General features: G+C 46.3%; 1 protein-coding gene across 2 annotated transcripts in view; it reads left to right on the top strand.

Annotated features, from left to right (window-relative positions):
* The window catches only part of SPOCK1 (SPARC (osteonectin), cwcv and kazal like domains proteoglycan 1), a 499,775-nt gene that overhangs the window by 394,773 nt on the left and 86,496 nt on the right, over positions 1 to 18,506 (top strand). For both annotated transcript variants that reach the window (XM_035697008.2, XM_025432471.3), the window contains one exon: positions 13,825 to 13,939. In XM_035697008.2, coding sequence (XP_035552901.1) covers positions 13,825 to 13,939 — 115 coding nt within the window. The remainder of the gene's footprint in view (positions 1 to 13,824; positions 13,940 to 18,506) is intronic.

The following is an 18,506-nucleotide window of genomic DNA, read 5'->3' as shown; positions in this document are numbered from 1 at the left end:
ACAGTGGGAGAGGTGAGAGTCCTGATGGAAATTAGGTGGCACCTTCCCCTAGATACCACCTCCTGTGAATCTTGTCTGTGGGGAAATGTGCCCCGGCAGTGGTGTGGGAGTGCAAGTGCAGGTGGCTGGGAGAGGTGGCTTTGCGTGGGCAGGGCACCTCCGAGGAAGCCAGGACAGCCGGAGAGGCAGGCATCCCAAGGGCGTTTATAGCAGCGGAGACATTTTTATTTTAAGCAGGTGCCAGCTAGGAACATTCTCTTCCTTTCTCCTAGAGCTGCCTGAGCCCACACAGCCAGGCTGGCGAGAGACCGCGAGCAAGCCCCTGCTCCCAGCCCGCCTCCTGCACCGCCTGGAGTCTCTCCTGGAGGGTGGCTGCTATTTCCCATACTTGCAGGATCCCCTCCTTTTCTCCTTCTGCTGTACTTCCTCTGCTGGTTTTTCTTTTTCTTCCCCTCTCCCTCATTCTTTGTGTTCCTTCCCTCCTTACCTTCCCGCCCCCCCTCGTCTGTGACATAATATGTACTCCTGAATCCCCCAGAGCTCCTGGCAAGATGACTAATGTCAGCAGGTCCTCCCTACCCACGTCGAGGTGTGGGGCTTATGTGTGGTCCGAGGGCATGTGAGCATGAACAGCACCCTGTTGTCCAGTTTTTGCCCTTGAGGATGCTCCCCAGAAGCTCTCTCCTACAGTGGGAGTCAGGCTCAGAGGCCTGGTCTTGGAGCCCTCCCAGGCTGGGCCACTCCGGACTGCCAGCTCCTGAAGGCACCTTGCCCAGGAGAGCCCCGGGATAGCATTTGACAGCAACTGTTTGCCCAGAGCAGCTGCAGCCCTTGAGCCTCTGAGGCAGGTGAGCCCGGCGCCGTCAGCTTCTAGAGCACACTAGGGAAGGCACCTGGTGGTCTTACTCAGCCCTGCTGGCTAATCTGCTTCAGTTCAGCTAGTTATCATAGCAGATAACTACGATAACTGTCACAGATATTGTGACAGTTTAAACTGACTTTGAACAACATCAGTGACACCAGTGCAGTTAATGAGTGAGGGTGTCAGGTGGTGTTCGTCAGAGGGCAGCGGCCGGCTACCTGCCTCCCCTCGCTGTGGCTCCACACCATGGCAGCTTCCAGCAGCGGACTCCTGTCCTCCCTCACTTCGCTCCCCTCAGTATCCTCTGCCTCTCCATTCAGCCTTCCCGAGATGCCTGGAAAGATTGCACCAGACCCTGCAATGTCAGGAAGCCTGTGAGTCACCACACACAGCAGTGGCCTAAGGAGAAGTTGTAGGATCTGAATTAAAAATGAAGTCTGCCATTTACTGGCCTTGGGACCTTGAGCCGGTCGTTTGCTTTCTCTAGCTTTCGCTTTCTTAATCCGCGAAATGGGCCCACCCGCATCTGCTCTTACACAGTGTCATAGAAAGTATGTCCCATAAGTAAGCATGCCTGTGAAGCACTTGCTGGGTGCTGGGATCTACACAAAGACGCATGTGTTCTTCAGAAGCAGCTGTGTAGACAGATAGGCATGAGCAGTGTGGTGGACCAGGGGCACAGAAGCCCCCTGGAAGCCTGTCTGGAGGGGAGGTAGGAGCCAGGCCAGGAAGAGGGGAGGATCTGAACCTATTCTCACGTTCAGGTGGCTGTGTGCCTCTTCACTTTTAAGGAAATCAGTTTCATTTCTCCTTGGAGCCCTTTTCCTAGAGGGCTAGATGGGAACTTGAACTCCTTTTGGGACTTTGGCCTCTTCCTTGGGGTCCTGTCACTTGTCAGAACTATACTTATAGTCAAACACTGGGGGTAGATTGGAGATGCGATCTGCTGATTACTCACCTGGGCACGTAGGCCATTGCTTTTGTTCACACATTCCTTTACCCCATGTGTCTTTACTGAGTAACTACTATGTGCCAGGTACTGTGCTAGGCACTGTGGATATAGCAGGAACAGAACAGACATCCCTGTCCTCATGGAACTTAAATTTTAGCAAGGAGGAGAGACAGAGACAGGAAACAGCAAATAAAACAAATTCATACAGTGTATTAAAATTATATATACATGTGTATATATATGGTTATATATGTACATTTATATAAATGATTATATGTATATATGGATGTATGTGTGTGTGTGTGTGTATATATATATATTTGTATTTATATAAATGAGAACAGTGTGGGAGGGTCAGGAGTACTGGTTATAATCATACAAGAGTCCTGAGAGAAGGCTTCATTGGGAAGGTGACATCTGAACAAAAGCTTGCGAAAGATGAGGGACACAGAGGGGGACCTTTAACTGTCCCCATGTCCAGGGCTGCTCTGGATGTGGGGTTGTCTTCTGCTCCAGGCCATGCTGGGCCAGGCTGCATGTGGTCCCACTTGTCCTGAGACACACCTTGCAGTTCTGTCTCCATGGGATCTGTGGTCTCCCCAGTGGGCTGGTAGGAAGCAGAGCCTGGGAACTGCAAGTCCTTCTGTATTGGTGCTTCTCCCCCAAATCCTAGATAGAGGGGAAATCCCACAGACATGTGAAATCTCAAAACATCATCCAGCCTGAAGAGGATCCTGGGCAGAGGAGACAGCAGGGCAAAGTCCCCGAAGTGAGAGGCAGAGGAGGTGAGGCATGGAAGCTCCAGGCGTGTGATATTGGGATGTGTAAATCATGGACTGGGGACAGGGGAGGAGTGGTGATGAGCCTGGGAACCTGCAGGGTGGGATAGGCACCCTACTGGATGTCTCTGCTCACCAGAGGTGGCCTCACTGCCAGAGGCATGGCATGAAGGAGAGTGCCGCGAACCAAAGGCTGCAGGAATTAGTTCAGAGTTGGAACTTGTCCCTTAAACCTGCCTCTGGGGAGCTGGCATCTTTTCTTAGGCTCCCACACATGGAGCCTTGCCCTTTCCTTTGGCATTTCACGTGCACAACGTTCCACTGGTCTTCTTACACAAGTTAGAGGAAATTTATGCAGCTTTGCCTCTAAATGCAAACCTGTGACAACCTGTACACAAACTGGCCTGAAACTAGCCTCCTCTTTTGCTGAAAAAGGGTTTGCTGAATTGTTGACAAAGTGAAGAAGGTCAGGAGAAGGTAGGGAAGTTACTTGAGAAAATGACCTCAGACAAAACGTGTGTCCATCTCCAACTTTTGCTCCTCAAAGACAACCAAAGAGGGTCTTTGCAAGATCTAAGATGCTGCCGCCCTGTGCACCTGCATTTACCCTTCCCATTGCAGCCTTGCTGTCCTCTGTCATGGAAGAGTAGTGCTCCAGAAAAACCTCAGTCATTGGTCAAACAAATTCTTGTTGAAGGCCTGCCCTTCCTGCTGAAAGCAGAAGAGAGGATCCCCAATGCCCTCTAAGAGCTCACCCCTGGTGGAGAGCACGGGAGGACACGTCGCTGCAGTAGACACCAGGCCCTTGCAACCATGTGCGGAGCCGTCAGGGGAGCACACAGGTATGGGGAGACCACAGACATGGCATACCATGGTCTGGAAGAATTTTCTCAGCACCGCTGGGCAAAGCAAGTTACATTTATTTTCATTGTTTTGTTTCTGAAATTCTACATACTGGTGCAATTTTCTTTTTCTGGTGCAATTATATGGTATTTGTCTTTCTCTGCTAACTTATTTCACTTAGCATTAGATGCTCTAGGTCCACCCATTTGCAAATGGCAAGATCTCATTCTTTTTACAGCCGAGTAATATTCCTGTGTGCATATATATGTATATATATACACACACATATATAAATACCACCGCATTATGTGTGTGTATATATATGTGTGTGTGTGTGTGTGTGTGTGTGTGTGTGTGTGTATACCACCACATCTTCTTTATCCATTCATCTATCAGTAGACACTTTGGGTTTCTTCCATATCTTTGCTGTTGTAAATAACACTGCAATAAACATAGGGATGCATATATCTTTTCAAATTAGTGTTTTCCCTTACTTTGGGTAAATACCCAATAGTGGATTTACTGCATTACGTGGTAATTCTATCTTTAATTTTTTTGAGGAACCTCCACACTGTTTTCCAGAGTGGCTGCACCAATTTGCATTCCCACCAGCATCTAGATGTGTCTCCTCAGGCAAGGAAAATGAAAGCAAAATTAAACTGGTGGGAATATGCTGAAATAAAAAGTTTTCACACAGCATAGGAAACCATCAACAAAACAACATGGCAATCTACTGAGTGGGAAAAGGTATTTGCAAATGATACATCCAATTAGGAGTTAATATCCAAAATATATAAAGAACTCATACAACTCGATACCAAAAACCAATCCACTTGGTTTGGGCAGAGAACTCCTCCAGATGGGCAACAGACACATGAAAAGGTGCACCACATGACTTATCATCAGGGAGATGCAAATCAAAACCATAGTGAGGTATCACCTCACACCTGTCAGAGAGTTAGAATAAAAAAAAAAAAAGAAAAAAAAAAACAAGAAATAACAAGTGTTGGTGAGGATGTGGAGAGATGGGTTTAATAATTATTAAATAGGGATCACTGGGTGATTCAGTGGTTTAGCACCTGCCTTCAGCCCAGGGCGTGATCCTGGAGTCCCGGGATCGAGTCCCACATCGGGCTCCCTGCATGGAGCCTGCTTCTCCCTCTGCCTGTGTCTCTCTCTGTGTCTCTTATGAATAAATAAAATCTTAAAAAAAAAGAGGTTTACCTTCTGGAGGAAGTACAAGTACGGTAGCTTCATGGTCATGTAGGGCCTAGGGCCCGGGTTCCTTCTGCCTTTAAAAAAATAATAATAATTATTATTATTATTAAACATATGGAAGAATTTAAAAAAAGAAAGTAAGGAGTACTTACATACCCATTTGGCACTTGCTAATGTTTTGTGAATTCACACCCTCTCTATAACCTACATGCTTTCCCCCTTGAACCATTTGGAAAAAAATTACAGGTGCTAAGATGCCTCACCCCTAGGGAAACAGACATTCTCCTGTATGACCACCTTTGTAGGTATTATTATACCCATGAGAACACTAATCCAGTGATGTCATGTAATAGGCAGTCCTCATTAAAACCACAGCACTTTTTCCTGGAATGTCTCCTACAGCTTTGTGTCATTGTGATTTTTCAAGATTCAGTCAAGCCTCACCCACTGTGTTTGTTCCACATATGTAATTTCTTCTAATCTAGAAGAGTGACCCACTCACCCCAAAGTTTTTTGTGGTGGTTTATTTTTTTTGAAAGTTCAGGCATTTATCTTATAAAATGTCTTTAATTATGTCTTTTTGTTTTTTTAAGATTTATTTGACACAGAGACAGAGTGCACACAAGTAGGGGGATTGGCAGGCAGAGAGTAAAGAAAAAGAGCAGGGAGCCCAATGTGGGGCTCAATCCCAGGACCCTGAGATCATGACCTGAGCTGAAGGCAGACGCTTAACCAACTGAGCCACCCAGGTGCCCCCAAATGTCTTCAATTTTGGACTTGTTCTCTAATGAATAGCTTGAGATGAGGCATTTTTGGCACCCATCTGTTGGAGGCACTATTGTGTAGAGCTTCCTTGTGTAGGAAGTACATCAAGAGTGCCATGCCAGCTGATCCCACTGCTGGTGGTGCTAAATTGGCCCCATCCCTGCATGAAGGGGTGACTGCCATGTATTTTTATTGAAAATGTACATTTTCCTCATTTAGCAATGAGGTGTGTGCTCTGTGGGTGGCACTTTGAAATGGTGTGATTGTCCTGTTCCCCAAATATTTTTACCCACGATTTCTAATAAACATCAAATGATCCTTTTCTGACTCAATTATTACATGGGGGGTTGCCAAATGATTTTCTACTTTTAACATCCCTTCTCAATTTATTTAGCTGGCATTCTTCTGTAAAGATGAGTGTTTCCTTTTTCACATTTTTAACAACTTGGTTTTAAGGTGTAAGGTTGTGCCTTCTTTGGATCTCTTAACTCAGAACAGTGTGTGCACATGTGTGTGTGGGTAGAGGGGGCGGTGGGGGGAGCCTGAGCCCTGAGTCACACACAGGCCTCTGCACATTCAGCCAAGAGTCCCTTCCACTCTCCACCCCACTCACTCCTCTGTACCCACACTTGCTTTTCTGATAATGCTTAGGTGCAGTCAGCATCTTCTACCTCAGGACCTTTGCCTGGAATCCCCTTACCCCAGGGGGCTGCATGGCTCACTTTACTCTTTTTTCTTCCCAGATGTCATCTTCCCAGATGGCCTGATCACCCCATATAATAGACCCTTCCATCTCCATTATTCTTTCTTACTCTCCTCTGTGCTGCTTCACAGTTCTTGTCAGCACCTGCCATATAAACGTCATGGGAACCGTGTTTTTATTTGGAGCCTAGTACGGAGCCTGACCCATAGAGGTACTCAATAAATATCTGGAGGTGAGACGGGACCCTTACATGAATGCATGTTTTGTAAGGCTCTGAATGAATCCAAAGATCCCTATTTCTCTTCACTGCTTCTTCCATACGACGACAGGGACACTCAAGCCCAGAACAGATATGGACAGCTGTTCTTCTGTCTCAGGGGTAACGTGTATTGCTAGCAGCCATTCACTTCCTGCCCACTCATTCAAGCCAGCAGAGCCATGAGATTATCCACCCCTCCTTTCTTTGACATGATTTTTGGGGAATAAAAACAAATCAGAATTCATCAACTGTGAACAAAATTGTCAACTGTGAACTGTCAACAGTCTGGTTTAAAAATAGATGATTGGTTGATGAAATAGAGTTGAGAAAGCAATTTAAATAAAATGTTAAAAATAATACCCAAAGCATGCCAGGCAAAGCAAAGAGTGTGGGGTGGCGGGGAAATGTACTCAGTGGAGACCTTTGTGGGCAGTGAACCAGAGAGAGGTTATTAGTTTTGCTTTACAAATCACAGAAGAGAAAGATTTACTGGCCGTTTGCAGTAATATTCACTCATTCCGACGTGTTGGTGTGTTATGCAAAATGGAAGGAAAGATTGGTTGGGAAATCTGCTAGCACATTTATTTTTAAATAGGTCAACATTTTGAATATTTCTGTCCATTCGCAAAGCCTTCACCTCCCTCTATCTTCTGCGTTTCTGTGAAAACTGGGGAAGACATTTGTCTCCCAGCAGGTTGAGGGGTATAGAAGCTTCAGGAGGTTATGTCTGTGTTTCTGTTTGTGTTTGTATGAATATGGGTTCCAGTACAAAGTTTAAATGTTGTTAATTTCTCACTTTCTGGGCTCTCCTTTATATAGTTAGGGCTGATGATTTATTTCACTACTTGATCATAAAATCAGTATAAAGTCTTGAATTTTTCAAGCGCCTAGGTGGCTCAGTCAGTTCAGCATCTGCCTTTGGCTAAGATCATGATCTCAGGGTCCTGGGATGGAGCTCTGAGTCAGGCTCTCCGCTTGCAGGAAGTGTGCTGCTCCCTCTCCCTCTGCCCCTCCCCCTGTTTGTGGTTTCTGTCAATTGCTCTCTCTCTCTCAAATAAATAAAATCTTAAAAAAAAAAGTCTTGGGGCACCTGGGTGGCTCAGTGGTTGAGCGTCTGCCTTCGGCTCAGGTCGTGACCCCAGGGTCCTGGGATTGAGTCCACATCGGGCTCCCTGCAGGGAGCCTGCTTCTCCCTCTACCTATGTTTCTGCCTCTCTCTGTGTGTCTCTTAGGAAAAATAAATAAATTTTTCAAAGTCTTGACTTTTTCATACTTGCTATTTTTTGCCCATGTGTCACAGCTGATTATTTGGCCAAGTTCTGTATGTCCACTTGCCCAAATCCTAAGGCTGCTATTCCAAGGTTTGTGTGTCTTTCTTTCTTTCTTTCTTTCTTTCTTTCTTTCTTTCTTTCTTTCTTTCTTTCTTTCTTTCTTTCTTTCTCTTTCTTTCTGTCTGTCTGTCTGTCTGTCTTCCTTCCTTCCTTTCCTTCCTTTCTTTCTCTTCCTTCCTTCCTTCCTTTCCTTCCTTTCTTTCTCTTCCTTCCTTCCTTCCTTTCTTCCTTTCTTTCCTTCTTTCCTTTCTTTCCTTCTTTCCTTTCTTTCCTTTCTTTCTTTTCCTGAGTCATCTTGGCACAAAGATCTGTGTTTTATAAACCTAGGACAAGGCATCTCCATTCCTTAGAGACTATCTCTTTTTAAACATCTGCGTGGAAGGTGTATTAGTTTCCCAGGACTGCACTAACAGAGTGCCACAAACTGGGTGCCTCAAATAATAGAAATTACTATCTCACAGCCCTGGAGATAGAAGTTGGAAGCCAAGGTGAGGGCAAGGTTGGTTCTGTCTGAGGCAGTGAGTGAGCATCTGTCTCATGCCTTTCCTTAGCTTCTTGTAGCCTCGGGCATTCTTTGTATTTTTTTTTTAAGATTTTACTTATTTATTCATGATAGAGAGAGAGAGAGAGAGAGAGAGAGGCAAAGACACAGGCAGAGGGAGAAGCAAGAAGCAGGCTCCCTGCAGGGAACCCAATGTGGGACTCCATCCCAGGATTCCGGGATCATGACCTGAGCCAAAGGTAGAAGCTCAACCACTGAGCCACCCAGGTGTCCCTCAGGCATTCTTTTTTGATGGCCATCTTAACCCTGTGTCACTTCACACCTCCATCTTCCCTCTATGAGGGTCTGTCTCTGTGTCCAACTTTCCACTTCATATAAGCATGCCAGTCATATTGGATCAGGACTCATGCTCTTGAGCTCATTTTAAGATGATTATCTGTATAAAGACCTTCTAAGATACGGGAGTTAGGACTCCTAAATATATTTTATGAGGAATATAATTCAATACATAACATAAGGTGCGAAGTTGTCTCTTGTAGAGGGTACATGGGAGCCAGGGCAGTGGTGATTCCTCTCTGCTTAGACCCATTTCTAATATGGGCCAGGGCTGGAAGGGCTCCTCCCCACAGGAGGCAGTGACCATCTGAGGGGTCTTTACATATATTCAGTGTATCTCTTTCCCCTTTGGTGCAGGAGCCCCAGGACATGCCTACAGCCTTGGCTTCTTGGGAGCTTTGAGTAACTGACTAGCTCTCCACTCTAAATCCAAAACAGTCATTTATACCTCTTTGTTCCTCTTCTCTCCCCACAGTTTTTTCTAAAAAATAATTTTTTTATGAGTGCTCCTTTATTAGTTCCCAAGAATGTCCTTTTGTCATTTTTTAAAAATATTATTGTTTTGTTTTTCACTTTTCTACTTCCAAGCCACAGACTCTAAGGGGTAGACTCCCAGTCTACCCTCTTTAAGTCGGAGCTCCACAGACACTGTTCTGACATGGGTCAACAAAGCCCGGCTGGTGCAGGTGGATTGCCTGCATCCCTGGTACCTCCAGGGCAGATGTAGAGGGGCTGATAAATGCTACCCAAGCAAGTCCTTACTGCAAAAATCACCATCCATGATTTTGCCCATTTGCAGCTCTAGCTCTGAGCACACCGTAAGAAAGAAGGTGTGGTAATTCTGGAAGCTTGTCCTTTGGGAAAGGAGCCAGTGATGTCCCTGTGGTGTGGGGATACACTTATTTCTCCCTCCTCACGTCTCTGTAAGGGAATTTGTACTCCCATGCTCTGCTCCTGCTGCTGCTTTCCCAAGGAAGGCTGCGCATGTCCTGATTGGAGGGAGTCTAGTGTCTCCTGGGTCAGGAGCACAGGATCACTGCATTGGAAAAATAACATGGGTTGCCTCTTTTTTCTCTTGGCTCTGTTCTTTTGGCAGCCTGATACAGAAGGGCTAGCACACCTGCTTTGTGTTTTCAGAATCTGTGTATACACAGCATAGGACACACTTCTACAAAGCCTGGCCAGGTCTGTGCATTTTCTCCACTTGCAATTCCAGATGAATGTCTAGGGCTTTCCCAAGCATCTGTTTCTGGCAGGTTGGGAGAAGGCATTGGAGTCCTCTGCTTGGCATGAAGGTCTGTCAGAGTGTGCAGCCCGGAGTAGCAGGAAGCCCTGTGTTTTGGAAGTTATCTAGCCCCCATGAGTAAAGCTCGTGTAGTGACCACCTTTCAGCCTCTAACTCTTCTTCTCCAGCAAGAACCGGGGAAGTGGGGGTGGGACTTTGGGAAGTGCTGTGGGAAGGGGACATATGTATGGTGCCCTGAGGATGCCTCTGCCCAGGAACAGTCCAGGTCTCAGGTTCAGAGCTGGATACCCTATCTCCTTGCCCGTGGGTAGCCCGTGTACTCCCACTTATTCCTCCTAGCGACTTTCCCCAGGAGGTGTGGGTAGAGCTTGGTTGTCACTTTGATAGAAGCATGTAAACTTTGTTTTTATATTTTATGATGAAATATTTGATACATAAATGTAAATGTCTTATTTATATAAGTTGCCAACCCCAACAACAAAAGCCTCAGAAGGTTCTATGAAGCTTGGGAAAGAAACCAGTCTCAGGTTTCAGTGTTTTTTTCTGGGTTCCTGTCTGATGCCATCCTCCTGCCTCTGCTCCAGAGGTCGCCCCTATCTTGGTATTTGTCACCCTACCTCCCCTACATATTTATACTCATTTATCTATCTTTAAATAGCATGTGTTGAGCTTTATAAAAAAAATGGAATTCTAGTCCTTTGAGCTTCATTTAAATGCCACATACTGTCCTGGAAGATAAAAAAAAAAGCAGACCTGTGCTCTTGTAACATGGATATTTTAACTGGTGCAGATAAATCTTGTTTTCTGTGGTGGCACCTCCCTAAGGTCAGGGAAGAGGCCTGGCTGCCTCCACAGATTGTGACAGCGGCTGTCCCCAAGACAAGAAAGCCAAGTTACTCGAATTACAGTCCACAGGGGCTTTCAGGGGAAGCCAGGCCACCCAGGGGAACGAGCGTTCTGGGCATCTGGGGAGCAGATGGACAAGATTCCTACTGCGGTGATGGCCGGGGATGAGCCAGGAGGCTGGAAGGCCATGTACTGGATGTGGAGCTCACAGGGAAGACTCAGGCAGCAGGTGTGGGGCAAGGATGCTTCGCCATGAATGTGTTGAATACCGAGCTCCAGCCCCTGTCTTCCTTGTACAGGTGGAGTGGGTTACTCCTGGTGACTGGGACAGAGGCTTAAAGTGGCACAGTGATCACCACCACTTTCTGCCTTTATCATTTTGCATCTGTTAACTGAACACCTACTGTGTGCCCAGGGTAAGACAGTGACTTAAACTTTTTCCAACTATGGTAAGTACCCCATGGTCTACCAGGAAGTCAGTGCTACTGCTACCTTTGGCTACATTATGCTGTCCTGACAAAGGATTCCCAAACCCCAGGGCGTATGGCAAATAACATATGTTAATCCCTTGTTCATATTGCGTGTTAGCTGTGGGTTACCTGCAGCTCTGTTCCTTGCCCTCTGCCCTCTGGGCCCCAGGCCAGAGGAACAGCCCTTATCTGGCTCATGTCCTTTTGAGGGTAGAGGGAAGAGCAAGAGAGGTAATAACCACACAGTGGTTCTTCAAACATCTGCTCACACCTAGTCTGTCTCGCCACCTCACAGTCCACAGGCAGAGCAAGGCTGGCGGGGACCAGTGTCAACAGGGAGGGGAAGCCCATTTTCCCATGGAGCGATGAGAGAAGTATAGACTCCTCCTTCAGGGAGGCCAGAGGATGTTTGGAGAGAATATCACAGTCTTTCATAGAGACAAACAGGCAATTCTAGTAACAGCAGGAGAAGGCTTTATAGTATGTAAATGTATTAGTCTTTAACTTTATGATCAATTTTCATATATTGTTGCCCCTAAATTAGCTGTGGGGATTCTGTTGAGAAAACAGTTGGAGAACTGCAAGCCTGAAACAGGATTGTTCCAGAGCACCAGGGCAGAGGGACGAGGCGAGACTGCCCATAGCAGCCTTCTCTCCAGCCCTGGGCACGTGCACACAGCCTGCAGTATTTGAGAAGAAGCTTCTTACACGGGCAGCCCACCTGCCCGCTTGCAGCCTTCCTCCTGGTGCATCTTCTATCCATCTGTCAGCAGGCATGTCCTGTCCCTGTGGGTCTTTTTTGTGCCACCTCCCTCTGTACCTGTGACTCCTGCCTCACTCCACGATCCTGGCTACACAGACTTTAGAAGGATGTGTTCTGTTTTGTTTCCTCATTAAGTCTGATGAGGTTGGAGGCCTGGGCCATGGCTGCCCCTCATACAGTCCCCACTGCTCCTACAACCACACGAGGCACATACTGGACACCTAACAGATACATACAAAGGCAGTTGTATCAAGGAGAAGTCATCACCCCGTGGGCTTGTCTGTTGCTCTCTGTCCATAAGCTAGCCGCCATGTGCATGACAGTTGAGGTTGCAGAGTGACCCAGTACACCTAGAGCCAGGTTTGAATCACTCTTGTCCTTGGTTTGTAACTGGTGTGGGGACTGAGCAGCTCAGCCATCACATGAGCCGGTATTCATGTCCTCAGGTGTGTTGCTTTGCACATGCTAGTGGGCTTTTCAGAAGTATGCATTTGTGTTTTCTAAGGACAGGGACTATATATCCTCTTCCCATCCTTTTAAAAGATGCCAGATGGCCTCTGATAAGAACTGCACACAAAGTGGGTGCCTGGTAAATGTTGCCTGTTTCCTCTTCCTTGGAACCTCCATCAGATACACACATGGTTCTAGGCCTCTAAGCCTTTGTAGAAGTCCAATTATACACAGGCCTGGATCCTGGGAATATGAACAAAAAAAAAAAAAAAAAAAAAAAAGAATGAACTGTCAGGCAATTGAAATCCAGGCCAGTAGCATCTTGGGGTACTGTATGAAGTGTCTGCTCTTTCACACCCATCCACGTGGCAGGATGTGGGGGATCAGAATCCACCCTGTATGAGCATCATGATCTTTCACGGGTTATTTAACCTGAATCTATTTCTTATCCCTGAATGTCAGGATCCTAAAAATGTTGCTGATTGTTGTGCTCTTTTGCTCTTATAAACAACATCCTTTCTGGCCTGTGTTCTGAATCAGTTGCAACTTGACAATTAAAGTAGAAGAAAGAATTAAACTGGTGGAAAGCGGCCAAAATAATACCAGTGTGGGGATCCCTGAGTGGCTCAGCGGTTTAGCGCCTGCCTTCAGCCCAGGGCCTGATCCTGGAGACCCGGGATCGAGTCCCAAGTCAGGCTCCCTGCATGGAGCCTGCTTCTCCCTCTGCCTGTGTCTCCACCTCTCTCTCTCTCTCTCTCTGTCTGTGTGTGTCTCTCATGAATAAAAGAAAAAAAATACTACCAGTGTGACTGATACAGGGTTGACAAGAAGAGATGCTAGCTTTTGGGCTTCACCATTGAATCTGAGAATTGGATGGGTGCTTGCACCCAGTCCCAGGCCAGAGACCCCCATAGGCGTCCTCTGGAGTAAGGACTGTGTAACACTCAGGTTTGGGACTGGTTGAAACAAAAGCTTCTGGTCCTTGCTTGTTCCCGATGGGAGGAGCTGGGTCTCATGTACATCACCCAAGTGTGCTGACGAGGTGGTTACTGTGCCTTGGGGCCCAGGGGGAGCCTGTGAGCAGCTGAGAGGGCCCAGGATCCCTGTGTTGGGGCAAAGGGATAGAGACAGGATTGCGGGGGGTGGCCTTCTGCTAGGTGGGTGAGCCTTTGTGGACTTCCAGGACTCCAAGATATCGTTGCAGGTGAGTACTTGTATTAAGTTACAGTTGCGTTTATCACTGACTACAGTAAGTGCCATGTAAAATCACATGCTCTGCAGTGATTTTAGATGTTTCTCCAGGCATTTGGGAAGACATAAAAGGTCGTTTCTTATTTAGCCTTCTGCCATTTGGACCTTAACTTGAGAGAGACCCCTTCTTTCTCTGCCTTTGCTCCCAGGAGTGTGACTGGTTGGAGAGGCACTGGCTGCTTCCTGAGGAAGCCAGGGAGGAGTCTGCTTGGCTGCATTCTTAACTCCTGTTCTGTTTCCCTTTGCAGTGCAAGTTGGAGTTCCATGCTTGTTCTACTGGCAAAAGCCTCAACATCCTCTGTGATGGGCCCTGTCCGTGTCTCCCGGAGCCTGAGCCATCAAAACACAAGACAGAAAAGAATGGTGAGTGGGATTCCAGGAGAGCCCCTGGAGGGGTGTTGACACAGCCATGCTCTGCCCCCATACCAGGAGCTGGCGCTGGGCAGAGCTGTTGGAGCTCATGTAGGGGAAATGGAGGAGCCTGGTGAGTGCTCCAGCTTGGTAGGAACTTGAAACTGAACTGCCTTCAGCTACCATTAAAGATAAAGAAGAGCTAAGAGTCTTTGAATTCTATTAGACCAGGGCATGTACTGGGTTCTTGGAGAGGTCAAATTGGCTATAGCACGGGAAGGGCAGGGTTTTTTAGCATCTCAGCTGAGGGCCTGCTCTGTGGTACATCCGGGGCTTCCTTGAACTTTAATGTCTAAGCCGTTTGAACTTCTCAAGGCCAAGCTTCAAAACGGAGACTGCAGTGATGTCACAACGGCGGGGAGTCTTCTCCCCAAAAAGGATTTCTTCATTAATATAGCACGCTCAGAATGCAGCATGGAGCCAGAGGATATATAAAAACAAAAATTCTCCAGGGGCAGCTCTTTCTCTTTCATGGCTGAGAGGGGCAGGAAAGGTTGGGCCTTATTTGGATATTTTAGTGATGGAGAAAGGAAGGCTGTCCCTCTGGCCTTGGCCCATTTTTGAGCCCTCCTTAAGACCCAAGATGGAAGTTTGCATTAGCCTTCTGTGGAGCTGGGCTTTCTTGGCTGTAGCTGCTAGTTCCATGGAAAGTGTTGCACATTTCTGTGTGCATGTGCATGTGTGTGTGTGTGTGCATGCGCACACGCAAGCACACGTTTCTTCTAAAGCATCTTCTGGAGGGGCGGGGATCTATAAAAAAATAAAATAATAAAATAAAGCATCTTCTGTTGGTAATGGGAGAGGGTGATCAGGGTGTATGTGTTTAGGCATTTCCCTCTTTGTGGGTCGTATTGACTTTTTCAGGGCAGATCGGTGAGGTTGCTTGGATGTGCACGTGTTTACAGCGGTGGTCACAGGAATATTATGTTACAATGCTCTTTGGAAGATTTGGCTCAGAACATGGAAGGACTTGTAAGCCGGTAATAGGGTCACAACTAATCCCCATAAATTCCTCTTGGTTCCAAGATGCTGATGGTGCTGTCTTTGGGCCTGATTCATTTAAATAACTGCAGTGACAAATGTTCATTCATGTACACACACCCCCTTGGAGTATGGTCCGAAAACCCAAAGCCCTGGTGTGAAGCAGTGACAATATCCAGAAAATTCACTTCTGTCTGGGGATTTCTTAATAATCCTAGAAATTTCAACAGTCTCTGATATTTGCAGTCTATTGTTTCCCGCTTTGGTTTACTCTCCTATTTTGAGGTGAGGAACCCAAACCAGGAAAGTCACTTCCACCATTTTGCCTGTGATATCTCTCCAAGGGGGTGAATTCACCTCTCCTCAGGGGCTTCCAAATCTATTTAGGCTTCCTGATTTGCCATGGTAAGGTAACAGACTGGTTTCCTGGGAAGTCTCCAAATGAAGTACAACACCTCTTCTTCCCTTCCCTTCCCTTCCCTTCCCTTCCCTTCCCTTCCCTTCCCTTCCCTTCCCTTCCCTTCCCTTCCCTTCCCTTCCCTTCCCTTCCCTTCCCTTCCCTTCCCTTCCCTTCCCTTCCCTTCCCTTCCCTTCCCTTCCTTCCCTTCCCTTCCTTCCCTTCCTTCCCTTCCCTTCCCTTCCCTTCCCTTCCCTTCCCTTCCCTTCCCTTCCCTTCCCTTCCCTTCCCTTCCCTTCCCTTCCCTTCCCTTCCCTCCTTTTTTCTTTTTCTTTTCTTTTCTTTTCTTTTCTTTTCTTTTCTTTTCTTTTCTTTTCTTTTCTTTTCTTTTCTTTTCTTTTCTTTTCTTTTCTTTTCTTTTCTTTTCTTTTCTTTTCTTTCTTTCTTTCTTTCTTTCTTTCTTTCTTTCTTTCTTTCTTTCTTTCTTTCTTTCTAGTAAACTCTATGCCTGACATGGGGCTCAAACCCCTTACTCAGAGATAAAGAGTCATGTGCTCTACTGACTGTGCCAGCCAGACACCCCAAGGCTTATCTCTTAATGGTGGGCTTTGTCACACCTGATTAAATGAGATTCACTCCCAAATAGGACACTCCAGGTATAGCCTTGCCTGTACCATGCATTTGTTTAATCATGTTCTGGTAGAAATTAGAACAGATTCTTACTGAACCTTTGCAAGTTACTGCATTGCCATTAACAGTAAAGAGACTTAGACAAGAGTATTGTCTGCGAATCCTGAAAGGTCAGTGAGAACAAGAATGCCATTTAAAAGTGTTTCATTTGAAAATGTTTGAAAAAGCGTGAACTACAAGATTAATATATAAGAGACAAAGCAGGAAGAATGAGAAGGGACCTCATAAACCTATCAGAAATGATGACAATAAAAAGTAATACCAACAGTTTTCCAAAGCGAATAATCAAAATTATATCCCCTTCATCAGTTCTTTCAGTCCTGTGTAATTATTTTTTGTTCCACTGGCTCCTGGGTCAGCAGTTGGTTTTTATGAAGTCATCTGCCTCTGCACCCAAAGGAGCCCTGGAACTCCATACCGTGTCTCGTATCATCTGGCACTTGTCTAAGAAATATCACCCTGGAAGCTTACAGTGATGAGTCTGTTACTTGAAGTATCGATCAAACTCAGTACAGTTCTTTGTGAGAGGCTCTGAGATTGTCCTCCTTGGTTTAAGACCCACTTTCTGGGCTGTGACTTACTGCAGAGTTTTTGTTGTTGTTGTTGTTGTTTTGTTTTGTTTTTTTAATACCTGCATGAGGGGGAAGCAGAAACCACTTGCTGATAAGACCCAATGGCTACAGTTAATTTATTACATACCCAACAGCCTCCTCACAGAGAACAGTATAATCCCCTATCAGGGTGTAATGCTTAACTATTTAATACAGATTTGATCAGCATTCATCTGGAGGATAAGGATGTACTGTGGGCAGTGAAGGCAGTGATAAGTCCCCAGGGTCATTATCTGAAATGAAACCTCTGACTTGGTTACACTTTACCTGCACAGAGTGGAGGGAAGGCCAACTATTTCCTTTGATTTGGCAGTTCTCTGACGAGGCTTTCACAGGCAGGTAGAATGAAAGGGACAGAGAGGGTGCAAGAGAGAGGTTGGAGGTGAAATGATGAGCAGTGACCTCACAGAGGCTGTGGGCTGTGGGAGGGGAAGCCCGTCCCTTTCTGAGACACGTCGGGGCTCCGTACCATGTCAGGACAGTCCTGCTCCTGTGCCTCTTGCAGAAATGATGTTTGGTGGTCTTGCAGACGCAGGTGTGTCAGGGGTGTGGCAGTTGTGGTTGGCATTGATGACGTTCTATTGTCAGTCTTGTCTCTCTTTTGAACTTTGGTTTCTTGTGACAGTAATGGTGTCACATCTAGATAACTTATGCTAATTCCAGGACGTATCTAATTTCTGGGAAATAAGAGGTTGGCTTCTGAGCTCTGAAATTGCTAGGAAGTGGCTCCTTCTGTTGTCTGTCTTTGGTATCCAACTCCATGAGCTGTCGCCACCTTCACTTAGCTGGCTGGCAGCATGCGTGCTCACTGCGTCCGTGGAAGATGGCGATTCCATCGTGAACTGTGCTTACCACAACTGGTGGGTCAGACCCAGTGCTCTTTCCTTTATGTCCTGCTCTTCTGGGTTTACTAGTCCTCACACAGCCCTTCTCTGGCCCCCTTCAGGGCCACGGAAAGTTGTAGACATACTTCCATAAACTGGTAGTGTCAAGCAGGACTGGTGAGGTTGCTATGCCAGGCCCTCCGGCCTTGGATCTGCTTGACAGCCACCTCCATGTTAGGCAGAGGACATTTCCATAAAGCTGGCCCTGAATGGGATACCCAGTGGGTGGGAGAGCACAGGTCCTCTTTGTCACCGGGGCTGTGCATCTGTCTGTGGTTTCACAAGTGCCTCTTTCCTGCCTGGAACCCAGAGTTGGGTTGGACATAGGAAGAACAGCGGTGAGCAGAACCTTTCATGGGGGCTCACCTGCCTTGATCTGTTTGTGTCTTTTCTAAAATGTCACTTCTTGTAGCATCAGCTTGGACCACTGCAGGATGTGTCGAAGGTATGTGAGTGCCAGGGGTAATGCTTTGTCCTGTGAATCTCAGAGTGCTCTGCTTCTTCCAGCCTTTGGTCTTTGAATTAGAATATACTCAGTTCTTGCACATCAGAACTCTCTCATCTCAGCTTTAAGTTTTAAGAACATTTCTAGAAAGTCAAAGTGAAGTGGTTGATTATTCTCTTGATTTTTTTTTTTTCATCTCTCCTTTGACGTGGTCCCTGAAGACATTGTAGAAGGTACAGTCATCCTTGGATATCCAGGAATATTTCCTCCCACACCTCTCAATGACCTCATGACCCTGGACAAGTGACTTAATAAAGCTTAAAAAAGCTTTTTAAAATCTCTCATCTCTGTGTTGCCAGCCCCTAGAGTATAAAGAAGCAATTGTCCAAAAAAATAGAAAAAAAGAAAGAAAGAAATTGAAAAGAGGGAGATGAAACTGAAATCTCATGTTAAACCTGGATTTCTGCACTTATTTCTAAGAGTCTTCCCAGAAAGATTCACGTTGAATATC

The sequence above is a fragment of the Canis lupus genome, chromosome 11, assembly GCF_003254725.2.
Source record: "Canis lupus dingo isolate Sandy chromosome 11, ASM325472v2, whole genome shotgun sequence".
Taxonomy (NCBI): Eukaryota; Metazoa; Chordata; class Mammalia; order Carnivora; family Canidae; genus Canis; species Canis lupus.
The sequence above is the reverse complement of the archived record's forward strand: the minus strand, read 5'-3'. Positions and strand labels throughout refer to the sequence as shown.